The sequence below is a fragment of the Lygodium microphyllum genome, chromosome 20 (genome assembly GCF_053477565.2).
Source record: "Lygodium microphyllum isolate KBCC chromosome 20, Lygodium_microphyllum_v1.1.10, whole genome shotgun sequence".
In the NCBI taxonomy this organism is placed as follows: domain Eukaryota; kingdom Viridiplantae; phylum Streptophyta; class Polypodiopsida; order Schizaeales; family Lygodiaceae; genus Lygodium; species Lygodium microphyllum.
The window spans coordinates 55,372,921-55,400,476 of NC_141154.1; the positions used below are offsets into that span (position 1 = coordinate 55,372,921).

The 27,556-nt window shown below is 40.8% G+C and overlaps 1 protein-coding gene across 4 annotated transcripts in view; it reads right to left on the reverse strand.

Annotated features, from left to right (window-relative positions):
* Nucleotides 1–470: 470 nt before the first annotated feature.
* The window catches only part of LOC148018912 (putative pentatricopeptide repeat-containing protein At3g25060, mitochondrial), a 57,997-nt gene continuing 30,911 nt past the window's right edge, over nt 471–27,556 (reverse strand). Inside the window, exons 4-6 of one of the 4 annotated variants that reach the window (XM_087701200.1) lie at nt 2,488–3,199; nt 2,185–2,262; nt 1,825–1,970 (exon numbers count right to left, since the gene is read on the reverse strand). In XM_087701200.1, the coding sequence (XP_087557326.1) occupies nt 1,959–1,970; nt 2,185–2,262; nt 2,488–3,199 (802 nt within the window). In that variant the 3' untranslated portion in view covers nt 1,825–1,958. Of the gene's footprint in view, nt 3,200–27,556 lie in introns of all 4 variants that reach the window. The other 3 variants (XM_087701198.1, XM_087701199.1, XM_087701196.1) reach the window with 3 other exon arrangements.

Below are 27,556 nucleotides of genomic sequence, written 5' to 3' on the forward strand. Positions count from 1 at the left end.
TATGACACCTACATTCCCCTCTTCTCTAGCATTAACTGTTGGGCTTGTTTATAAACATCTCCTCTCTTATAGATTTGTTATAGAAAAACCCATCCTTTAACACCTACAATCCCCTCTTCACCAATAGTCAACAGCCATATTCCCAACCCAATCATAGAAAGGAGGTCTTGAAATCCGAATTCAACCCTCTACATCTCCAATCCAAAGCAAGGAAAAAAATCCCAAAATTACTTTAACATCACCAACATCTCCACAACACCACACTTCAAGATACTAACAAGCTCCACTTAGTAACCTCTACTACTAACCGTGCCACTTTAATACGGTATGAAGCCCAAGGACCTCGCCCAAAGATAATAGAATGTAATGGCCAACAATATGACACTAACCAATATATCCTACAATAATTCTATCAAGCCAAATTTTCTTTATACAACCAATAAAATGAGAGAAATGCCACTCATTTGACAAGACCCAATGCCAAAAAGATTAAGCAAGTAAATCAAGGCAAGGTTAATTCACAAGTAAGTCACCTAGTACGTACAATACTCCATACAGACCCTACTCAAACCCCCCAAATATCCGATGTCAAAGAGGATAGTCCGCTATATACCTCAAAGCATATAATTTCATATTCAAAAAATTTCAAGAGATGGCCTTCCTCATTCCCTATGTACTTGTAGGATCTTCAATGTCAACATATCCTACATTTTCTTCCCTCCAATGGACCCTACTACTCAATGACCTTAGCAAGGAGTACAAACCGAGTGTTCAAGTGGGCAAGAGCCTGGACATGAACACATCATATGTGCAAAGGTGGCCAACCCAAGTGATGTAGTGATGTGCCAGCAAAAGTTGAACCGACTACCTCGCAATTTTGCACCAAATGCTAACTGCTAGGCATATCAACTATTCAGAGTATCAGGATGCAGACTCTGAAGCACCTCTTATCTTCTATGATCTTTCCTGATAAGAACTCTATGCCTGCTACGATCCAACCCCATGCCTGATCTGCCAACTTAGCCATACTAATCCCTGTTAATGTCCCAAATTAACTTGTGCACAGACACGAGCTTTCACACAGTCCAGTCCTAGTTCCAGATTATGTAGCATTGAAATTTGAGGCAGCCTTCAGCCATTATGGTGATGACTGTAATCATACACCTTTATATAATCATGAATCCTCACAATATCCAAATTGTTGGTCTTTGACAACTAACCACTAAATTCGATTTGTGCTGAGTGCTATTAATTTGACAGCCACTCTTGCTAACCCAGTCACGATTTCATTGTGCTACATTCCAAACTCGGAAACCTTAATTCAGTTGTTCATGGCTCCATACTTGGTACATATCCATCTTCTTTGACTCGGAAGTTAATTCTGCTTAATTTTGCAACAAATTGTGCACTTTGTGAGTGTGTTTTGTCACCTACAATGAACTCGTGCACATTTGTACTGATTTCAATTAAAGCTTTTCCTGGTGTTTTTGTTGCGTAGACACTCTCTTTTAAACCCTTTACCTTAATAGCATCTTTGCACATGTTGGCATTGTGCAGAATGTTTGACATCAGTACATAGCCAGAACCATGGGCAGGTTCCAGGCATGAAATTGCCCCAAAACATTCCTTCCCCAGATCTTTATCACCGTAAGTTTTGGAGTTCCCAAGCAAGGATACCCACCCTTCAATGTCTGATGAGAAGGGCATAGTTTGTACAATGTCTTGTGCCTCTAAGAGACATCCAACACGACCAAACAAGTCAATCATGCAGGTGTAATGTGCAAGCAATGGCATAATGCCATAAGCTCCCCTCATAAGCTGAAAGATGTGTGTACCCTTTCCTAATAAGCCCATGTGACTGCAGGCAGAGAGAGCAGACAAAAATGTCACTTCATCAGGTTCCAACCCTAACCTCTGCATAGCTATGAAGTGTTGAAGAGCAACCATATGGTAACCATTCAATGTGTATCCTGCAATCATAGCAGTCCAAATTACAACATTCTGCTTTGGAGATGCATCAAACATTTTGCAAGCATCCTCAATGCACCCACATTTTGCATACATGTCAATGAGGGTGCTGAAAACAAAAGCATCCATTTCAAAAGAACTTTCAATCATGTCTAAATGTACCAATTTTCCACAGCACAAAGCTCCAGCATTTGAGCAGGCTTGCAGGATACTTACAATCGTGACACTGTTTGTGTTCATTCCTAACTGCTGTATTTGATTGAAGTACTGTAGCGTCTCTTCTGGCTGATGATTCTGGACACAACCCGCAATCATTAAGCTTTGCATTACAGAGTCTTGCTTTGGCGTCCTACCATACACTCTTTGTGCATCTTTTAGCAGTCCGAATTTCACATACATGTCAATCAATGAATTTTTTACATGCATATCTGACTCAAACTGGCATTGAACAACCCATGCATGGACAAGCTTTCCTTGAGCCACAGCTCCTAGTGTTGAACAGACTTTTAGAATGCTCACAAGTGTGACAGCATTTGATTCCACATTCTGCTGCTGCATACTTCGGAAAAGTCTCAGAGCCTCTTCATTGTACCCATGGCGAATATATCCTGCAATCATTGTGGTCCATGATACCACATCATGCTTTGCAAGTTTATCAAAAACAATGCCTGCATCCTTGATACTACCACATACTGCATACATCTCCATAAGACAACTCCCAACATATACATCAGATTCACATCCACATTGAACAGAGTGACAATGTACAATTCTACCTAGCAATAGAGAGATAGTACGTGTACATGCTGTAAGGACAGCAATAAATACTCTTTCATTAGGTTTTACCATTGAATGGAGCATTTTTTCATAAAGTTCTAATGCCACCTCAAACTGTTCAAGACTCGCATGTGCTGCTATAACTGCAGCCCATGCCAAGGCACTTGGCTTTGGAATCCTTTTGAATATTCTGCATGCATCTGGTAGATTCCCACATGCTGCAAACAGGCGGATTAAACGGCTTCCCCAGTATGATTGTGGTGCAAATCCACTTTTTATTACAAGATAGTCCACTGCTCTGGCAGCTAAAAGGTCTTTCCTCGAAGTGCAATCTTGTATAAGGAAAGCAAAGATAGTAGGAAGACGGATCCCCTGTTCACTGAGAAGATGCATAGCTTTTAGAGCTTCATCATAGTGGCCCTTCTCACAGAAGTTTCTCAATTCCTCAAAGGACCTGACATGCAACCATGGAATCAACTGAGTGTATCTTACTATTGAAACAAAAGTTTACAAAGGAAATGTTAGTGAATCAAAAGTCGAGAAGCATGAATGCAATTGATCCTAAGCAATTGAATGCCAACCTAAGTAATAAAACCAAACGTTTTTCCATTCAAGTAAAGGATGTACACAAATACTTTGAAAAACACAGGATTAAATATGAGAACATGTTTGTAATGGAGGGAATTAAAAAAAGTGCAACTTATCCAATAGCTACACTATGACATCTTGTTTTTTGTTGGACACCTCCTCCTTGTATGCTTGGATTTGGTTTTGACAAGCAGCATATATAGCTCTTAGGAGGCTTAGTACGTTTTGCATATGATTTGTGCTTGTATGACTACAATTGGATGTGATTTTGTTTGTTTGTGAGGCTTTTGCATGACATAGCCAATAGTCATGGGTAACGGGTGGGATGGGTGTTAGAATTTGCCGATTCTATGGGTAGCGCCCAATGTAATTTGTGTGGTGTGGACACTTATTAAAGTGTCAATGTAAGGTGTGTACACCTAGTGTCTTAGAAACTCAAAGTGGTGACACTAGGCTCTAGAGTAAAATAAACCTAACTCTAGTTAGTTGGTGGAAGGCTGGTTAGGTCAACCCTTGACCTAAACATAAGTTGTACTTTCACTCTATCTTTCATTCTAGCAAGTACACTCTTCTCTTTTTGCTTCAGCTCACTCTCTTGCTGTCATTGTCTCTCCTCTCTCTCTCCATAGCTGGCTGCCATTTTCCAACATTTGGTATCAGAGCAGCTCGTACGACTCCGTTCAGCCACCGTCAACTGGTGCCATCCCGCCCAAGGTCTTACTGCTGCTAGCTTGGTTCTCAGCTCAAGGAAGAGTTTTCAGCTGCTGTGAGGTGCTGCTGAAGTGGAGGAGCTGTAACTGAGCCGTCTCTTGTCTACTCCAGATTTGTCCAATTCAACCATCAGCTCCAAATCTGTCCATTTGCTCCAGATCTGTACAGCTCAGTCATCTACTGCAGATCTGTTGTTTTCAGCTTGCATGCAGTCCAATGCGCAGTCCCACACGCAGCCCTGCACGCAGCTCAAGGAGTTGCTTTTTTGGAAGAACTGCTGCTGTTTTCAGCTCTGCCTGCGATTTTCTCAGTCCTGCCCGCCAATTTCTGCAAACCCTAAAAAGTGCAGAAACCCCATTTTTCAAATTTGGGGTTTTCTCAAAATTTTTGGAATTTCCAGTCTATTTCAGCCATCTCTTCTCGAATCACAGCTCGCGCTACCAACAGGGGCTTTTGCTAATTTTTGCTCCCGAAGTTCGAATTGACAACCAATCGAAGAAATTTCTCAATTTCTTGGACATTCCAACAAAAATTTGGGCCTTCTATCCAACTAGAGGCCCTTTGCACAAATTGTTATTGAACTCATAGCCATTGCGCAATTTCTTCCACATTGGCTCAAGAAATTTTGGGGCTTTTCAGTTTTTTTGATTCGGCACCCATCATAAGGCAGATTTCGATTGCTGTTCACTGCTGATATGCGTCCAGAGGCAACATTTCTGCAAAAATTCCAAGTGTAAGGTACAAATTTATTCAATTTCTTTGAAATTTCAGAAAGAAATTTTGGGCTTTTGCCCGCAACACGCACTCCAAGGCAAGCAACAAGCAGTACAGCAACACTTAATTGCTATTATAGTCAAATTGGGCAAAAAAATTTAGAAAAATTCAGTAAATTTTGGTAAGAATCAACATTAGGTGGTTGTATTTTGTACTTTTGTGGGGACACATTTCGAGATGGGTGTGGTACAGCAGTATACTGCTGTAATTTACTTGTTGAGTGCTAATTTGGGTGGCATTGTGCACACTTTGTCATTTGAGTGACACTTTGGTACTTGTTTCTTAATCCCGTGGGGGATTTTGGTACTCTGAGGAGTATACTCTATACTTCAGCATTGAAGTATTTAGCTGCAGATTTTTGTCTATCATTGGCAGCATGGCATGTCAGGGAAATAATGATCAGAGCAACATCCTTGGTGTCCTCACTCAGGAGGACAAACTTGATGGCTCAAACTATCCACTATGGAGTTTCATGGTCCGTAATCTTCTTGTGGCGAAGGACTTATGGGACTATGTTACAGGTGATTTGCATCGACCAGAAGATCTTGCACCTCAAACACCTCAACGTAATGCTTAAGGACAAGTTGGTGCTACTGGTGGTGGTATTGGTGCTGTTACTGCTACTGTTGCTTGCCCCTCCTCTCCCTCCTACCGAGGATTAGAGGAAATGGGACTCAAAAGATACACATGCACTTTCTTTGATTGCCTTGGCAAAGGGCAATAATTCCGCACATTCAGTCTTGTAAGACCTAAAAATCAACATGGATGTACTTGAGCGTATGTTTACAGCACACAATGAGACCATGATATCCTATCTCCGCAAAGAGTTGGCCAATGTGACCATGGATGTACTTGAGCGTATGTTTACAGCACACAATGAGACCATGATATCCTATCTCCGCAAAGAGTTGGCCAATGTGACCATGGATGTACTTGAGCGTATGTTTACAGCACACAATGAGACCATGATATCCTATCTCCGCAAAGAGTTGGCCAATGTGACCATGGATGAAGGTGATAGCATGACAGAGCACCTTACTCACATACACGATTTGTGTAAGCAACTACTCAATGTTGATGAGGTCATTCAAAACATCACGCCGAAGAGTCATATCTTGGTTTCCACACCTCTTTGATGTTGTCTTCGAGGAGGGGACAGCAACCCCTTACATTTGTGGAGTTGGAAGGCCTCTTGCTACAAGAGGAACAGACTCGGAAGAATGTAGCATTGTGTTCACGTGATGTGGATGTGCTTTCCAAGTTTAAAGGCAAAGAAAAAGTCAAGCAAAATGTGAAAAATCAGAAAAAGGGTGATGCTAGACAGCCATCAAATAAGGTTATCCAAGACACAAAAAAGACTAAAAAGAAAGGGAAATGCCATTATTGCAAAAAGCCTGGTCACTATATCGATGAATGCACAAAGAGATTGGCCAAAGAGAAGAAAAAGAACTCCGGTTTGGCTGTCCAAGAAATATCAGCCAGCAAATCTACTGATAATGATCCTTTAACCAACTTTGTAGAGGAGGACTATGCAATTCTCACATGCAGTTATGATTCTTCAATGGTTGATTCAGTATTTAATGCTGCTGAAACGCAACAAACATGGTATTTTGACAGTGGGGCGTCAAAGCACATCACTTCCAGGAAGTGTTTGTTTACCTCTTTGCATTCAGCCCCTACTGGGAAGCGTGTTACATGTGCGAACAGCAGCAATTATGATGTATGTGGCATTGGGACAGTCACTATTACTGCTGCAGATGGTTATGATTTCATACTTCTAGATGTCTTGTTTGTACCTAGCATTACAAAGAACTTGTTGTCTATCTCTGCTTTTAATAAGCATGGCTTTCAGGTCATCTTTGTGTCAGAAGTGGAGCAGCGGTGGAAGCATAAACATGTGCTGAAATAAACTGCTGAAACACAAGACAAAAAGAGAAAAGAAAAGAACACGATACAGATGAGAACTCAGATGTATGCACGGGAAATGGAATCCATATATCTGAACACGAGACAGTCGCATACAACAGTGAGTCACTGGCTGCGTGGGCACTGGCACTGGCACTGGCTCCTCTCTCCACAGAGTGTGCAGATGGTGAAGATGATGATGATAATGACTGAGGAGGAGCACTGAGTATAAATAGGCTGAAAAAGTGGGGAGCAATAATGCTGGTCGGACAGCATTAATGTTGGCCGACTGGTGCATAAAAATGCTCCACTGGCATAAAATGCCACACCAGAAAAAATACCTAAAATACCTAATAAAAATGCCCAGCCCAGATCAAGCTCAAACTCACACATGAGCTGACAAATACTCTGCTAACACTTTGAGGACAAATGCATTGTTAGACACAGAGAGATGGATTATGCACTTAGGCTGTCCGACGCCCTGCATAAGGGTCTATTTTTGTTGGATACACATGACAAACAGTCTCATGATGCTTTAGCAGCCACTACTCTTTCGCCTACTATGCAAAATGCGAAGCTATGGCATGTCCGCTATGGACGCATGAGCTTTGGGAGTTTGATGACCCTTCAAAGGTGTCATATGGTAGATGCATTGCCTCCAATGGAGACTCCACCTCCTCATGCATGTGAGGGATGTATTTTGGGCTCCAAGCTATTGGATGTCTTATTTATCTTTGCAACACACCCTGACATTCAGTATGCAGTATCTCAAGTAAGTAGGTATATGCATATAGCCCACGGACCATACATTGGCAAGCTGTTAAGCGGACCTTCAAATATTTGCAAGGTACTCAGTCACATGCATTATTATTTCCTAGGGGGGTAGACTTGCACTTACAGGCTTATAGTGATTCAAATTGGGCTAGTGATGCAGACACTAGGCAGTCGACTAGTGGACATTGTTTCTTTCTAGGCCGTTCATGCATTTCATGGCTAAGCAAGAAACAACCTACAGTGGCTACCTCGTCTTGTAAGGCTGAGTACAAGAAGGCAGTCTTCACGCCAACAGTGGAATGTGTATGGTTGCGCAGATTGTTGGCTGATCTACATTTACCATTGGAGGGTCCTACACCCATTCTTTTTGATAGTCAGAGTGCTATTGCAGTCGCAGAAAAATCTTGTGTTTCATGCTCGCACGAAACACATAGAGGTGCATTACCATTATGTCAGAGAGAGATGCTATGCAGGAGAGATCAACTTGATGTATGTACCCACACAGAAAAATGTTGCAGACATTTTCACCAAGATACTACCACGCGAGAAGTTTGAGGCTTTTCGAAAGTCCTTAAACTTGTTACCCTTTGGTGATTGATCATCCTTGTACTTCATCACATTGGCACTGCACGGGGGTGTTAGAATTTGCCGATTCTATGGGCAGCACCCAATGTAATTTGTGTGGTGTGGACACTTATTATAATAAGTGTCAATGTAAGGTGTGTACATGAAACCAGTCTATGACTCACATAAAGCGGTAGTTCCTTCAATTAACACCTAGTCTTTACACACACACGCACACATAAGCAAAGACCTCACTCCCTCGCTCAACACCAAATTGGCCCCGAAAACCAACGCCCCTCTCGATATTTCTTTATCAATTAAAAGATGAAAACTTACAAAAATGATAATGTTCCAAAATACATAACCTGTGAGCAATTGGTTTTCATCTCTTCTGAGTAAATCCTAGCTACATAAGAACAGTACAGCATGTCAAGATCAACATCTCTTTTAGAAAAGCATTTTCTATAACCAAAACTCAATGATTCCTGTGCAGAATTGCAATCTGCAGACCTCTGAATTCACTATTCTTACTGTCCAGCACACTATTCTTACTGTCTAGCATGTGTAGAATTCACTATTCTTACTGTTCAGCATGTGACCAAAACTCAACGATTCGTGTGCAGAATTACAGTCTACAGATCTCTGAATTCACTGTTCTTATTGTCCAACATATCCTGCATTTTCTGTGACCAATACTCAATGATTCATGTGCAGAATTACAGAGAAAATAAGAAATTATACATTCGATGGAATCAGCCCATAATGCGAAGCATTTCCTCTAAGAATATAGAGAGAATTTATCAAAGGGAGCAAGCTCTACCTCCGTCCTTGAGTCAAAGACGTAGAAGTACTCTCCATGACTGATTTTCTTGCAGCATCTGCCCTCGGCTCCTCGAAACTTCATTCTCCCATCTGCCCCTTATGCCTATTACGTTCTTTTAATGCTCTCTCTCTCTCTTTTGGGAATTTGTGCCACATGGCATACATGTTACAATTTTCCCATTTAAACCTTCTGGTCTAAATTTCTCTATGATCGGTGCAAAATTTGACCTTGGCACAGACCAGAGAATTAATCCTCATGCAAAAACAAAGATAATGACGTGAACAGATTCTGAGGTCCAAAAATAGTAACTCCCTAAATTTTAGGGATGGTGACCCCTGCATTCCTCAAGTTGTTCTGAGCAACTTTTATCATTGTGACCACATCAAAAAGTGTAATGTGGCTCAGTTACGATAATTCAATGAGATGCAATATTCAACTATACAATAGAGAATGTACATTGCTTCAAAAAGCATTTGAAGTCACTATAGATTCCAATAAGAAAGCTTCTCGGTAAAGTTGCAATAACTGAGGTGAATCTGCCAATTCAACCTCTTCCATCCATTTGGCATCCATTGGTGAATAGTTCTTGAACTTCACCAAAAATCTTCTTATAACTCTACCTTTCACTTTCCTATCCTTATGTACCAGGATCTGCTCAAGAACTAGAATCTCATCTAATTTCTCTACTTCATGCTGTTCCTCTTGAACCATATCTTCTGACACTTCACCAATAAAAGGCCTCAATAGGCTCACATGAAATGCATTATGAATTTTCCAATTCTGTAGCAATTTCAGCCTATATACTACGTCATTGATCTTCTCTGAGACTTGAAAAGGGCCATAGTAACGCATATTCAGCTTTGGAAACAAACGTTCCTTGCCCTTCTATTTTCTCAAACGTGCCTTTTCAAAATGCAAGAAGACCCAATCATCCTTTTTGAACAAGAGCTCTTGACAATGACTATCAGCAGCTCTTTTCTGTTTAGCTTGTGACTTTTCTAGGGCATACTTGACCTTTTTATATGCTTCTTCCCAATCTTTTACATAACAATCTGCTTCAAAGATGTTTTCTTTTGTCTGCAAAATGAAAGGCAATTTCTTTCCACCTTCCACAATCTCAAAAGGTGCTTTGCCAGTAGATGAGTGCACTGTATTATTGTATGCATACTAAACCAATGGCAAGTAGTATTCCCAAGAAGTCTTATGATCTGAAACATAACACTTCAATAGATCTAAAACAGTCGAATTTGCTTCTTCAGACTGTCCATCAATTTGTGGATGGAAAGAAGATGAAAATTTCAGCGTAGTGTCCATGTTTTCAAACAATGCTTTCCAAAACAAGCTAGTCATTCTTCGGTCTCTATCACTCACAATTGACTGTGGCATTCCATGGTACTTGAAGATATTTTGCATAAATGTCTTTACCATATGTTCTGACTTAATCTTTTTGAAAATTTACTGTTCTTACTGTCCAGCATGTCCTGCATTTTCTGTTTTTCTGTGACCAATACTCAATGATTCATGTGTAGAATTTCAGAGAAAACACAGAATTGTACCTTTGATGGAATCAGCCCATCATGCAAAGCATTTCCTCTGAGAATAGAGAGAGAATTGATCAGAGGGAGCAAGCTCTACTTCCGTACTTGAGTCAAAGACATAGAAATACTCTCCATGGCTGATTTTCTTGAAGCAATCTGCCCTGAACTCCTCAAAACTTCATTCTCCCATCTACCCCTTATGCCTATTACGTTTTTTTTAATGCTCTTTCTCTCTCTCTCTCTCTCTCTCTCTCTCTCTCTCTCTTTTGGAAATTTGTGCCACATGGCATACATGTAACAATTTTCCCATTTAAACCTTCTGGTCTAAAATTCTCCATGATCGGTGTAAAATTTGACCTCGGCACAAACCACAGAATTAATCCTCATGCAAAAACGAAGATAATGACGCGAACAAATTCTGAGGTCTAAAAATAGTAACTCCCTAAAATTTAGGGATAGTGACCCCTGCATTCCTCAAGTTGTTCTGAGCAACTTTTATCATTGTGACTACATCAAAAAGTGTAATGTGGCTCACTTATGGTGACTTTTATTCCATAAGCATTCTCACATGTGTATCTTCTGTCTTGGACAGGCTCATTGTCCTGCACCATCTCCAGTGGCTAAGCACACAGTCCCAAACCACTGGCATTCTATTCTTCAATGCCCATTCAATATGGAATCGGTCCTAAGACTTAGACAAACCATTAGTGCAATTTGTCCCAATGGCTGCCTCTTCTGGCCATGCAAAGATCCCGGCTTATTCCAAGAGAACTCTAGGGATAAGAAGCAACAGCAACAAAAGAAAAGAAAAATAAAATATTAATATAAGTAAATAAAAAAGCAACTGTAAAAAGTATCACCACCTGGTGACAGTACAACTAGCGTCTTAGAAACTTAAAGGAGTCCCACCATGCTCTAGAGTAAGATAAACCTAACTCTAATTAGTTGGTGAAAGGCTAGTTAGATCAACCCTTGACTTAAACATAAATTGTTCGTTCACTCTATCTTTCATTCTAGCAAGTACACTCTTCTGTTTTTGCTTCAGCTCACTCTTTTGTTGTCATTGTCTCTCCTCTCTCTCTCTCTCTCTCTCTCTCTCTCTCTCTCTCTCTCTCTCTCTCTCCATAGTTGGCTGCCATTTTCCAACAAGGGGACCTTGGGACACAGGTACAATATCCTTGTAATAGAAAACAAGCGAGAGGCATGTTCCAACCAAAACAGAAGGAAGTCCCATGTACCTTCAGTCACAGCCATCCTTCGCTCCTCATCCCTTGTCCTATCCCATTGTTTGGAATGGACAAGGGACGTCTTTTGAAAATAAATAAATAAATAAATAGTTTTTTTCCAAAAAAACCCTAATTTTTTGTCTGTTTTAATGTATCATTTAGCCGTCTACTTTTGCACATACATAAACTACACCTGAGATTTCAATTTCAAATAGCTCATATCACACACTCACACACGAATACAAATGTATGCAATCACATTTTGTCACATGATAGTATGATCTACTGGCCCAAATGTGAAGTAAATGTGCGAGAGAAAGACACGGAAACAAAGCACAAGAATGCACAAAATGTCTTTAAATAGAAAACTCAAGGACTAACTATACTACCTATCCTAGGAAACCCTAGCCCTAACTTGTTAAGCTAAAAAGGTGCATAACATGATTAGCTCATTTTAAGCAACCTCAAAACTCTAAACACTACAAAGCTTTCTATGTCCCATAAACAAACCTACAAACTTTGGTTGGTTTCTCATCTATAAATAGGTGGGCTGCATAGTTATTTGCATCCTTAATCAGTCTAGATCCATCCATCAGTTGGCACTATTCAGCTAAAAATTCATTACCCACTGATTAGCTCTATAAAACAGCCCCAAAACAATAAATTCCCAAAAGTTTCATTAAACGGGAGCGGTTCTAGAGAGTTTCTGTGTCCCACATGCAAAACCCTCATTTGGGAGGATCTTTCCACGTATATAAGACAAGCTGCCACCATTCAACTCAATCCTTGTCTTGCAGGTTTCAGCCATCATCCCTCTCCACTCGATGTCCAATCCCAAGTGACTACTGCAATGTGGTCTACAACTAACACCCAGCCTCCCACTATTGTCGGTGATCACCTTCCATCATCTATATTAAGTCGTTTTTGTGTTTCCAATACTTTTCTTCATTAGCCTCTGCTCTGACTTGTGGTTGCTACACTCGAGATCCATCTCTAGTGGACGATACACATCAATACCTCCCTGAGCCCCGCTCCCATGAGAGCCACCAACCTTCCTTCTCGAATAGAGTGGTAATTCATGATCAAGCACTTAATTACAGCAATCACTAAATAAACTGAAATTGCATAATTTACCTTAAAATACTTGGACAATAAACACCCTGTTGGCCCCAAAACTAGCGCCCCTTTCAGTATTTACTTTATTGATTGATGGATTGGGTACAAGCTCACATTCCACAATCTCCTTGGCTGATCCAAAAGCCCCTTGCTAAAGGCGCAATCAACACACAAAATGGAAAAATTACCCTTTGAATTTCACCCACGACTTGCTCTAATTGGACCCCAAAAGGCCGAATGCTGCCCCAAATTCACAATGGATGGGCTGGCATCTAAATTCCTTGATAATTCCACAAATTTCAAGTACTAAATTCAATGTTCAATGCCTTCTACTAATGGCAGCAATCCCTAGGTGGTTGCTACACCCTAATCTCTATAAAAATTTAGGGTTTACAGCAGAAATCCTCCTAATCTCCACCAAATCTGAGATCTACTCCAAATGGCTGAGATAAGCTAAGATCTTCTAAGACTAGGCTGCAGAACGGTAGAGAATGCCAAAGAGAGAAATTTCAAACATTCCTCACAAAGAAATCCTCCAATCTCCTTGCTGCACGTTTCAACCAGCAAGAAAAGCAATCGCCTACAGCCTGGAAGCACCAGAACTGCTATCACTAGCCAGGTGATGATGTCGCCAACCCCCAATGGGCCTTCTCCTACTATGGGCTGCCTGTTGATGGCTCCAAAGGGTTGTCACCTAGTGTAATTTGCTCTTTTTTGCTCAAAAAATGGACCATCAACCTTCTCTCTCTCCTTGTCCAGTTGAAAATTGATCTAAATGGTGGAGACCAAGCCCCAAAAAAGTTTTCTCAATTTGCAAGGGTATTTTTGCCAAGTGGTAACCTTCTAAACCCATTTTTTAACACTATCCAACAATTAAATTATTTTTCAAAATTAAATAATTCTGAAAATTTATTTCAATATTTCTAACCCTACCGAAAATTAAATGTGCCCATCCATGATTAAATTGCCTAGGCCATTTTGAAACTGGAGTGGTCTCCAAACTCTGTTGACCCTTAGACTAGTCCCTAGTGTCACCACTCACACTTATTGGCAAAACAATTATCCTAGGGTTAAAACTAACACCAACTGACCACCCAAGCCCAGCTGGCATAACTTATCACAACTTTGGCCTTGGACATCCACTACATCCTCAAGGTCCTTGGCTTATTATCATGAAATAACTATCATGTGTATCACCTGTGCTAAACAGCCTCGCACATTTGATTGGTAACTCAATCATATGTTACTCACAAGATTAAAGCATCCCAAAATTTCAAGTCTGTGTGATAGACCTCCCTCTTGAAATCCCCACAATCGTCCTCAATTGCACTACATTATGCCAAAGGAAAAGCATATTACACTAGAATTTTCATAAGGCATCACAATCACAACATTGGCCATTATTGTCTAACCATGCCATATGTCCCAAACCTACTGAAAATTTCCAACTAGCATAAACATCAGATAAAACTGAGGAAACACTCCAAAACTGTTACTAGAAACCCATTGGACGCATCCATAACTCATGTTTCTCGACTTTTCTTACTTCACAACCATAATAAAGCACATTCTCAGCATAAACCATGGCCAAAACTGTCAATGGCACTCACTAATATGCTGCTGCCCCATGGAAGCAATTGTAAACCATTGAAAACTAAGTATACTCTGACCATAAACTGATCACTTGCTAATCTGAGAACTAATCGCAACCTGCTAATGTAACCCCAAACTGATTGTAATGCCCCATGGAACAATTGTAAACCATTGAAAACTGAGCATACTCTAACCATAACTTGATCACTTGCTGATCTAAGAACTAATCACAAACTCCTCCAAATGTGACCTCAAACTGATTGCAAAAACTGATCAATAACCGATGCAAAACTAATTCCAAAAGTGATCATAAACAGTCCTCAAACTGAGTTTAAACTTATCAAAATTTTGTCTCAAAACTGAGGCAAAAACTCATGTCAAACTGATCACGAGCTGATGCAAAAGTATAGTTTCGATGCCCGAGTGAAACTTATCTGCATATATCTCACAATGACTAGTACACTAAGTAGTGACCCCATGGCAAACATACTCTCAATACAGTACCTTGGATGCATGTTGAATACATCCGAGATCCACTATATACAAGAGTTGTTCACAACAGGTGAAGTGGATGTACTACTTCCCCCTGAGCATCAAGCAATGTTGAGGAACCCTGATCCGTTGAACTTGATTGAGCCCAAACCAAAATTGGCTCTACTTGAAAGGCATCTAGGTGAAGCTGCAACAATTGAGGATGGTCTACCAAGTCATCCTCTTTAGTCCATTTTGCATCCATTGGCGAATAGTTCCGAAACTTCACTAAGTATCTCTTGGAAACTTTACCTCTAACCTTTATTTTATTATGTGCCAAGACCTACTTGAGTACAAAGATCTTATCCAACTCCTCAACCTCAAGCTAAATTTCTGCAAGTACATCCTCTGACACATCATTACGAAAAGGCCTCAACAAACTAGCATAAAAGGCATTGTGTACCCACCAATATGGAGGTGATTTCAGCTTATATGCCACATCACTGATCTTCTCTAACACTTGGAAAGGCCCATACTTAACTTTGGATACAATATTTCTCTTCCTTTCATCTTTTTCAACCTTGCCTTTTCAAAATGCAGTAGTATATAATCACCCTTTACAAACTGCAAAGCGCATCTATGGCTATCAGCTGCCTTCTTTTACTTTAACTATGATCTTTGAAGTGCATACTTTTTATTTGCATAGGCTGCATCCAAGTTTTTCACATGACAATCAGCCTCGACGATCTTATCCTTAGTTTGCAAGATAGATGGTACCATCTTGCTGTTGAGACACCAATTTTTCAATTTAAACACTTCATTTAGGGGTTCACACTAACAACCCTAAAAAGAACCAGTGTCCACATTTTGGCCACTTTTCTTCTTTGGCAACTCCTTATCGTTCTTGGGATCGACTTTACTATCTACGAACTTTAGAGGCCCGCCTTCCATATGGAGGTTAAGGACTTGCATCCCCTTATCATCTTGCTTAGGGTTTCCCTCAAAGGTTTTATCTTGTCTCTTTTCAGCTTCTTTACCCTTTCAACCTCTCGTAACGATCCAATAATTCATCCACCACTACTAGCACAGCATACCTATTTCTTACTCTTGATTTATTGAGAGCTCTATAGTCCGTACATAGTCTGAGAGACCCATTCTTCTTTTTGACAAAAAGCACTAGAGCACCATAGGGCAACCTACTGGGCCAAATATGCCCGGAGACACACAGCAGTGTGCCATCCTAGATAGCTTATATCTATAAATAGGCAATCACTTCATTCATTCTTCGCCACCTTCTTTGGTCACCACCACCCTCTTCAATCATTCTTCACCCCTCATGCCTTCACCCTTTCTCTTCTACTTCAGGCGCCCTATTATTGTATGTAAACTCAATCACTAGAAAATATTGCTCTCACACTATCTTGTGGTCTAAAACATAGCACCTCAAAAGATCTAACACTATGGAATTTGCTTCCTCAAACTGATGATCTGTCTACGAATGAAAGAATAATGCAAATTTCAGTGTAGTACCCATATTCTCAAATAACCCCTTCCAAAATAAATTGGTCATCCAAAAAGTCTCGATCACTAATAATCAACTCTAGCATACCATGATCTTTAAAGATGTGCTACAAAAATAATCATACCTTTTGATTAGCCTTTATTTTCTTCCTCACCAAAATGAAATGTGCCTATTTGCTAAACTTGCAAATGATAGTCCATGTCTACCATTCCTTGTAGGTATCCTAGAAAGCTCAAAATTAAAATCCATCACAATGCTCAACCAAGGTCTATCTGGAATAGGCCAAGGCTACAACAAGCCCCACATCTTTTGCCTATCATGCTTTACCTTCTGACATACCATGCATGTCCTGAAAAATTGCTTCATCACTCAAAGCTGGCAAATACAAGAAATCCTCCACTACCTTGACCGTGGTATCAATACTTTTGTGTTCTACATAAAAAGAAACATGACTTTTAGTAATAACTCTAGGTCTCAACTGCTTTATGGCACACAATTGTCCATGCATCATCAAAAATCCATCTCTATGCACAAAGTGCTTGTCATGGGCACATGAAATTTTGAGAGTGAAATTTTAACATGCTTTAAATCGTATTGATAACATTTGACTAAATTATTAATTAAATATGCAAGGTTGTTTAGCACATATGATGGGGCATGGCAGTTATTTCATGGTAACACACCAATGATCTGAAGGATGCAATGGGTGTCAAAGGAAAAAGTTATGATAAGTTATGCCGACTAGGTTTTGTTGGTCAGTTGGAATCAGAATTAATCCCAAGGCAATTGTTTGACCAATAAGTATCAGTGATGACACTAGGAACTAGCATTAATTAATTAATTAATTAATGTCAATCTAAGGATCAACAAAGGTTGGAAACCACTTCAAGTTGCAAATGACCTAGCCAATTAAATTATGGATGGACACATTTAATTTTGGGCAAAGTCAAAAGGACATTTTCACCAAACTTTCACCCTACATATGCATACTATACAAACTTGTCATGATCATATCATCTTGCTAATTGTAACTATCTAATCTAGCAAATCTAGCCACACTTCAAGGCATCAATCCTTTTTGTGTGCAATTTGATCCTGAGATGATTGAGTTCTAATCAGAGGCACCCAATGGGGGACTGAAGAAGAATGCTGAATACAAAGGATTGGACTGATCAGTCCTTGAGCACAGCCCAAGGCAACAATGAGGGCATCGGATTAGGCTAAAATGATGACAACACTAATAGTGACAAAGATGGAGAGCATGCAGCCTGCTCTCCATGCCAGAGATAGAGGAGACTGCATCCACCAACAAAGCACCTTGAGGGGCAAAAGAAGAAGTGATCTGCCCCAGCCAAAAGAGCAGCTATAAATAGCTAAAAACCAGCTAAACTAGCAAAGTACAGCCTGAATATGGTCCACTGTACAGTCTGACTTCATACTGACATGGCAAATGCCGTGGTGCTAACGTGGCAGTCATAATGCTGATGTGGCCATCTAAAGGCTGGAAACTAACAAGAAAGGCTCCATAAACTCAAGATTGTCTGACAATCCTAATAAAAACACTACCAGAGCTCCTATGTCTTTGTCAGACTTAGACGGAGCTTGTAACCAAGAGATGACAAACTAAAAATAGGCGAGCTAATACCCCCTCTCAAATCCTGGAAGAGTCCAATGGCCCAACAATCACATATGATAAAGCATAGAAGCCTTGGGCAAAGGCTTTGTGAAGAGATATGCTACATTATTCACCGTAGGACAGTAGACCACTGCTAACTTGGAATCCACTATCCACTCCCATACATAATGATAATGAACCTCTATGTGCTTTGTGTGAGCATGAAACACGGGCTTCTTAGCCAGAGCTAAGGCACTCTTGTTATCCATGCACAATTGAGTGGGACCCACCTGCAAAAAGCAAATCTCTGCCAATCATAGTTGTCAGGTACGAAAGGTACAATACAATACAGTATGATAAAATACAGTACTAAATGGTACCTTATGATTTTATAAGATACGGTATGATATTAGTACCCAAAAAAAAAACTTGATTTTTTCAAAAACTATAAATCATTAGATGACGGAACTCACGTTTAAAGTGGTAATAGTCATATCATTACAAAATATGATAAATACATGAGGATGGCCCCTGCGGTCGCATGCACTGCACTCAATATACAATATAACTAGAGTCTAGTATACACATGGATGATGGATCATAGTGGAATCTAGATACGATGATAGTAGATACAAAAAGAGAGAGAACTATGAATGTATAATGAGGCATCACTATCATCATCATCATTGGATCTGAGTGCTTATCAAGAGAGTCTAAAGATGACTCCTCCACATTAAATGATGAGACACTCTCATACTCATCCTCACTGATGAGGTGACCATCATCATCAAATGATGGCTCTCTATGCACCAACTATGTAGCAAGAGGCGAGTGATATTCTCATGCGACATGAGATGGGAGCTACTAAAGCAACACCTTACATATGACTGCAAGCCATTTAAACCACCCCTCCTAAATGTCAGAGAGCGCCAAATGACTATGCTCCTACTCCAACTATCATGAGGACATGTATTTTTGAAACCTCACTTAACATATGGCTTAATTTTTAATCACATGGTTAAGTAAATGTTGCACATGTGAGCTGTAACAAGGTTTAGAGTAAATTTACGAGCTCGTGACTCCAGGAAATCACGAGATGTCAAAGGCAAAAGTTGCTATAAGTTATGTCGCACAGGTACTTGGTGGTATCTGGTGCCAGTTGTTGGCCTAGGTCATTCATTTGGCCATAAGTGTCAGTTGATGACACTAGAGAAGTGGCGTTTAATGGTACCTAATGCTAATCTGATGGTCAAAAATAGCGTAGAGATACTCAAGAATGAAAGTTGCCTAGCCAATTTAATTATTGGCCAGTCAAATTATTTTTCAATGCACCAAAATAATTATTAGATTAATTCTCAATATTTAAAGACTAAAAAATAATATTTAATTATGGATCATACTGGAAAGACTAATTGAGAGCACTATCACTTGTCAAAAATGCCCATACAAGACTAAAAAACGTCTTTGGAGGCTGAAGAGTGGCATTTTAGTGTATTCAGCCTACAAAAGGGGAAAAGAAGATGTTGTGGTCTCATTTGCAACCATTGGAGAACCTTCTGAGGTAGCCAAGGGCAAGAGAAGACCAATCAATAGCAAGTGACAGTATCTATAGGCTATTGAGACATGACAGCAGCAATAAATGACTGGTTTTCTTCAATTCTTTGCATCTACAAGATATTGAGACAAGGCAGCAATAATAAATGACAGATTTTCCTCAATTCTTTGCAAAGAAAGTTTGAATTTTATCTCTCCTCAACATTCTCTCTCATCTCCTAGCCTTTCTACAGCCTTACTCCAAAGATTACAACATTCAGATCACCAAAGGCTGAGAAATTTCAGATTTCTCAGTTGTAAACCCTAATCTGCATTAAAAATTAGGGTTTAACAGCAACCTCGAGAAGTGTGCCAAAAATTGGAAGCGCCAAGACTTGGATTCAACAAGGCTGAAGCTGTTTTTAGCCTATTCAAGTGGAGGGACCAACAAATAATTAAATTTGGCACATTTTCCATCTCCATCAAAGCGAGTGAAGGCCAATTGATTGTCCGAATCAAGGGGCAAATCAGATTAAAGACTTGCTAGTCATTTTGAACAACAAGGGGAGTTGGAATACTGAAAAGGATTCGGAGAATCCCATTGTACATCAACTTCTTCTTCAATTAAGTCAAATAAATACAAAAAGGGACACCAATTTTGGGGCCAACAAAGTGCCCAATGTCCAAGATTATATGGTAAAGTGTACTTTTCAGTTTTGTGAATTTGTTAATTGCTATAAATAGTGCTTTATTAGGTTATTTACCACTCTATCCGAGGAGGAAGGTTGATTATACTAACCTACTCGAACTCTTCATCCACGAGCATGCTGATTATTGCGAGTATCACAAGTATCTGTTGTTATAGGCTCTCTATCGAGCTCTGCAAAGATCATCTCCTCCTCCTCATCCACCTCCTGATGTACACTCGAAAGACTATTGCCCGTCAACTTGAATGTATCAACAATCACCTACACAATGCATATAAGATTGTAAATGTGAAAGTCTAAATTGTAAAGTATAAAGTTTAAAGTTTAAAACAATAAATTTTAACTTTTATGGTTAGGCATTTATCTACTTTGAACTACCCATGCTCATCATAGCCCTCATCATGCGTAAGTTAGTGCAGCAATAGACTAGTTTCTCTAACTATCGTGTGCTAAGCCGATTGCGAATCTTAGTGTGAATGAGAGAATAGGTACTTCAATCTCTCTTACATACACCCAAAGAGCAATCCTGAGCAAGAACTCTCATGGCTAAGGGCTGAATAGTCTCCACCGCATATCCAAAGTTTTGCCACCAAAATAGAGACTTCACAAGCAACTCTCTCCTCCAGCAAGTGGGATAAGCAAAAGCTACATGCCCTCTCTGATCTACATAGCATCCTAGCTCCTCGAACACTACATTGTAGTCATCCATGGGAACCATACAAGTCAAATATGCAAGCTGGTCCGAATAGAGATCTCTATTGTCTATAACCATCAGCGACTTGTAGGCCGGATGTACCAATGCTACAAAACCATGGATGGGCTTAAGCATCCATACCCATCTCTTCTCTACTATCTCTAGAACATGTGCATGATGTATTTCTATGATCACCATACAAGCATGTGCCTTCACCAATGCCGCTCTAAAGAACTAAATAAGAAGACCCATGTTGGATCCCTCACAATCACTCATACGTAACACCCTATAAAAGGGAGTCACAACAATGACAATGGCACGGACTTTCTACCAAAACTGCTCATTGAGACACAAGCATTGCATGGCTTTGGTCTCCTTTGCTCATTCCACTCATTCCATAGAGTAAACACCTCTGTCTAGCGACTACACCTCATAAAGGCACTTGAGCAACAACCTCATGTAAGCCAATTGAGTTTAAAAAGGCTTTTTCAACTCGAGTCTGCTATGCTTGCGATACATCGCAACCACCTTTACCTTTACCATGAAGAAGAAGACAACTAATATAGCTTTGCGGACCATCCACTTCACCCACTTGAGCTCCTTGATGTCCTCCATAAGCAAGTCCAAACAATGACTTACACATGGAGTCCACACAATCGTGGAGAACTCGACCTAAAGCAAACGGCCCATATGCCAACAATTCGATGCATTGTCGCTAACAACTTGCACCACATTCGAGGAGCCCACCTACAACCACAAATTACAATACTTAGAAGTTAGAGAGAGAGAGAGAGAAAGCAAGTTGAGCCTCGAAATATTCCACTTTCAAAAAGAGAGAGAGAGAGAGAGAGAGAGAGACTTGAGGAGAAAAAAGAATTAACATAGATATAAGAGAGAATAGAGAGAGAGAGAGAGAATTATGAATAAGGAAAGAAAGTGAAACAAATTTCAAAGACAATATATACCTCAATGATAGCTTGCCGAACAGCTATAGATAAATACACCCATCATTTTCCTCCCCCTCTTGCCAATATCTACAGTCCGCAAAAAGTAAGTGTCAAGTGGACATGACACAAGTATATTGATGATACCATGTTTCTTACGATCACTCCATCTTTCAATGAGAATGAAGCAAACATATTTTGTCCACGCAGCCCGAATGGGATCAAGGGCTCTATCAATCCTCTCCTCTTCATCAATCTTTTTTGTCCTCATGTCATTGTATGTGACATCGGTCCATCCTTCACATGAATCCACATTGGCAATGGCTTTTATCATCTTTCATTGCTCTTGCTTTAGGACATTGAAAGCAAGATTGCACTTAATCACTGTGAGTGCAATTTCAATATATGCAATCATTGTCTTTCTTAAAGAAAATTAAAGAAAGGCAACCGATCCATGCACATGATCGAGAGCTTGAGATATATATATATATATATAGAGAGAGAGAGAGGATTGCCTCTCCGATGTTGCATGAGCCTCCACTCTCTGTCTTTTGCTTGGAGCCGGATACAAATGTGGAGCCCCCACTACCAATGATGGAGGCCTCACCCACATTGGTTAAAGATACGCCCACATTGATGCTTCCTCATTAGTGGCATAGAAGTTGGTGCCCATACGCCATTTTCTCCCCTAGTGGATCCCCCTCTCATCTTCGCGAGAATCTCGTCCGCGATGTTTTGAGGGATTTCCTTGCATAGAGCACCTTGCCTCCTCGTCTTGGAAAGATGTTGGAGAAGCCAATTCACACCACTTGTGTAGCGCTTCCCACATTACTTACACATCAAATAATGGGAGTTTGACTTCTTTATGTCCCTCTCCACATGGATGGCGTGCATATTGAAGGCCTCGTGCTTCTCGCGAGTCATGATGATGATGCTGAATGGAGAGGCCCAAGGGAGAGAGTATGTGTGTGAGTGAGTGAGTGAGTGAGTGAGTTGCTTGAGTCTTGACTCTTGAAAGTTGAAAGAGAGAAAGAGGATTGGGATAAAGTTGAAAGAGCAAGAGCAAGAGAGAGGAGATGGGTGAGACTTGAGCCTTAAGCCGTAATAAGGTGTGAGAAAGAGGAGAGAGTAAGAGCTTCAAAAATCACCATCGAGAATCAAGATCCAAGAGAGGGAGATGAGAATAGTAAATGCTTATTGAATTGGTATGGAAGCATGGAGGAGAGGAGCACGTTTTGTAGATGAGAGAAGCGTGTGGGAGAAAAGAGGGATCCAAGAAGGGTCAAATAGTCAAAGAGGGCTGAATGGAATCCAGGGGGACTGAGGGGAGGGGGGGTGGATTGAAGTATACAAGACTTCCCACCCCACTAAAGTACCATCCAAGACAACACAAAGGCTGAAGCGGGACATATTTATGGCACACAAGAACGCACCAGACATGGTGGCCGAAAACATGCAAAACTTTCGTACAAATTCACATGGAAACATACCATATTGTACGGTGCAATCAGTACTGTATGATGTACAAAGGCAACTATGGGTACGTAGTGCTATTGGACAAATACAGACATCATCACACTAGCTCAAGATTGAGAGAGGATGATATATTCATATCTAAGGATGCACGTATTTGCCAATTATGCCAACAAGAGGAGGTTGAGTCTAACAAGCACTTTATTTACATATGTATTGTATATTATGAGATTAGGGATAGATTTTATTGTTTTTCTTGGGAGGGATTTGGGCCTCTCTACAAGGTGATGAAGTAGGAGGATCAAAGATGCCTAGGACCATTTTTATTGAAGCTCCAAGAATACAAAGAGAAACTTCTAAGAAGCAAGACAAAGACAGAGCCAAATCCAGTTAACCAACAACTTCTGGCAGATTTCTTTAACACTAGATCCAAAGCTAGCTCACTAGGTGCTACCACTATAACACCACCACCACACCATCCACAAGTCAAAAGGGTCACAACAAACCAGGCAAACACACTCTGTAGAGCATGACACCCACCACCCTATTGCCGTGCCCAACATTCTTTCCATTGGCAAGTTTGAGCCGTCATCCCTCACCATTAGAGAGGACCATCGAATGATAGATATTCTTGCCTCGAGGAGAGTACATTGTTTCTACAAAGTCTTAATAATAAGGGTGAGATCCTACCTAAGGGATCATTGAGAGATGATTTTGTACATGATGGTAGCCTATTCTTGCAGTCGTCATGGTTAGTTGTTTTTCATTTTCATTGTTGTTCTGGAGTCAAGATGACATAGTCAGTATACTCATTTCTTTCTATCATAGAGCATTTTTGGCTCGCTCTCATCCTCTCTCTCTCTCTCCTGCACTCCCGACACCAATATCCAACGGAGACAAACTACCTCCATAGCTATAGAACAAAGGGTGTGGTACTCAACCTTTGTAGAAGAAAGTGCCACACTAAGCTGCTTCTTACTACTACACAAAATAGCCCTTGATCTAAGGGAGAAAGCATAACTATAGTTTATCATCTCGAATCCAAATCACCTACCCAATCTGAGTCACTTCATCCAGATTCCAAAAAGATAGCCCCTTCTCCATACATGATCCCGTAGGATTGAATCCCCTATAAATAGTGCAAAACACACAAGGTGGCTCTCCAGTGAACCTTGAGTAGGAGTCTTCACGAAAGAAGACAACAATAAAGGAAATATCCGACCAAGTGTTAATTGTTAGCCTGCCTATTTCACTATATGTCAATCTGTCATCTCCTAGTTGTGAGCTCCTATCAGAGTCTAATGGAGATAGAGAAGCTCTGAAAGTTGTGTGTGCTTTTCTTTGTCTTTGCAATGTTCAATGTGCATTTCCTAGAGTTTTGCTGCCTATGGTAGTGTGTGCTTGAGCTGTCAATGCCAATTGGCTGCCGCACATGCCACGTCAGCATTGCAACTAATCGAATTGCATTTATTGCAGTTGGCCAATTTTTTCGACATTTACTCGCAACAATCGGCCAGTTATAGCAATGCCAGTTGGTAGCTAGCTCATTCTATCTTGCAAATCTTCAGCGCACTCCATCTCTGGCATACTCCTCCGATGTTGCTATTGTCATCATCTTCATCAGTCTGATCTAGTGCCCTCATTGACGCTGTGGGCTATGTGCAAGGACTGATCAGTCCTCACTTTGTATTCAGCATTCATTCTCAATCATTGCAGATTTTCTTCCTTCTTCCTATTGTCTCTCTCTTCTCTTCTCCTATGTTCACGTTCCTTCTTCCATTGCGCACTCACATGGTATCATTGCCTAAGAGAGGATACAATGCAATCTTTCTACCAAGGAGACCACCAAGCCACAAAACATAAGCATACAACTCTGCGTTTGCTGCAAACGCAATCGTTCCTAGTGTAAGTGACATCATCTAGCAATTGGTGATAGCATCTGCTGCCCAAGCAATAGCTAATTTCATCAAGCAACTACATGTGACTGTCAAACGTAAAGTTTCTGCTTCCAAAGTCAAAAGCTTTCTTTGCTCGGCAAAAGTCTCTAATTGTAGACGACAAAATTTATTGTGCAAACGGCACATCTACACATCCCTTGTAGCTGATTTTCTCCTATTTCCGTGTTGTTGGCACAAAATGCAACTCTTCTAGGTGTTTGCAGGTTCTTGAAGATGTCTCATCACTAGTTTTTCTGCTTTGATGACTCACAACATGCAGTCTCTCATCATTCCTTTGAGAGACAGAGAGATTATTGAAGATCTGAGTCCCCCGTCCAAACTCCTCATTCAAAGCAACCCTCTCTTCCTCCCTCCGTGTTTCCCATAAGGCTTGATCTACTACCTGAAGATGCCTTATATGGAACCCGCTGTCCAAGTGTCCCTGCTTCCTTCTTTGCCCAAAGAGGACAAATTGAATGGTTCCAACTATTCTCTACGGTTGTGTAAGGTGGAGTGCATTCTCAACACCTTCGACCTTTGGGAGTTTCTCTCTCTCCTTATTCCTTGGCCCCCATGGAAGATCCCACACATGGAACATTGATGGATCATGTAGCTCTCTAGGATCGGCTCAACTCTTGAGCCAAATCCTATCTCTTTATGAGTTTGCAATATTCTATCTTGGTTCCCGTTTGGAAATTGAAGACTTCAGCTGCATCTCTTTATCATCAAAAGACGCTCACCCACAAAATGACTCCCTACCAATCTTTCTTTGCCCTAGCTGCTTCCACAGTGGTGAGTTTTGTTCTAACCTATTTTTTGAGTTTTGTAGGGACCACGATATTCGAATGGAGTATTCCCATCTAAACACACCATCCAAAAATGTAGTGGAGCATGCCAATTGGAGCATCCTTGAAATGGCCCGTTGAAACGGAGAAGTCTTTCCCATTCCTTATGGAGTGAGGCAACAGCTACTACGGTTCATATCTGCAATAGATCACCTACTTCAACATTGAAGGATATGACTCCCTACCAAGATTTCTTTGGGAAGAAGCCTTCCATTTCCCCCTTTCGCATCTTTGGGTGCAAGGCATATGTCCATGTGGACAAGAAGAAAAGAGGAAGCAAACTTGAACCCGAGTCAAATTTATCTTCATTGGTTACAATAAAACCACAAACGGCCATCAACTCTATGGCTTGAAGACTCAAAAGTTCGAGGTGACCAAGCATGTGATCTTCGATGAGGTTGCAACCTCCGAAGATCCGATTGATGATTTTTCTATTACAAGTAGTTCTTTGTCCTCCACTAACCCCCCCAAACCATCAATCCATTCCCTTCCTTCTAGGATACCCTTGGCACCCCTTCTTCATCTGCAACTCCTCCCCCTCCTTCCCCTTCTCCCTCACCTTCTCCCCTTCCACCCTTGACCACCTAAATCACCTACTTCAACATTGAAGGATATGACTCCCTACCAAGCTTTCTTTGGAAAGAAGCCTTCCATTTTCCTCTTTCGCATCTTTGAGTGCGAAGCATATGTCCATGTGGACAAGAAGAAAAGAGGAAGCAAACTTGAACCCAAGTCAAAGAAGCTTATCTTCATTGGTTACAGTACAACCACAAAGGGCCATCAGCTCTATGACCTGAAGACTCAAAAGTTTGAGGTGACCAAGCATGTGATCTTCGATGAGGTTGCAGCCTCCGAAGATCCAATTGATGGTTTTTCTATTACAAGTAGTTCTTTGTCCCCCACTAACCCCCCCAAACTATCAGCCCATTCCCTTCCTTCCAAGATACCCCTTGGCACCCCTTCTTCGTCTGCAACTCCTCCCCCTCCTTCCCCTTCTCCCTCACCTTCTCCCCTTCCACCCTTGACCACCTAAATCTACTACTTCATAATCGAGTATTTCTACCCCTTCCCCATCTCCTAATGTTTCCTTTGGGGGGGGATGGAGCCATCAAAGAGAAAGTCCTCATCAGATCACGATCTACCTTCTCTTAGTGAGGGGAAGTCCCTTCCACAGACAGGTGCTTTACACGTACCAAAGGTGGTCGCCTTCGCAATAAGATGAGCATACAAACATTTCTCGGTGATATCAAAGGCTCATGCAAGATTCAAGGATTACTCAGTTCCCTAAGACGACTCTTGGTCCACGTAGGTCAGCTAGGCTTCAAGCCTGACAAATAATTCACTCTATGTGAACTATACCCTTATGTCACAAATTCTTCAAGACCATGAGTCTACTAAAATCGATGAGGCTCTTGCACAAGATATATAGCGCAATGCTATGCAAGCTGAGCTCAATTC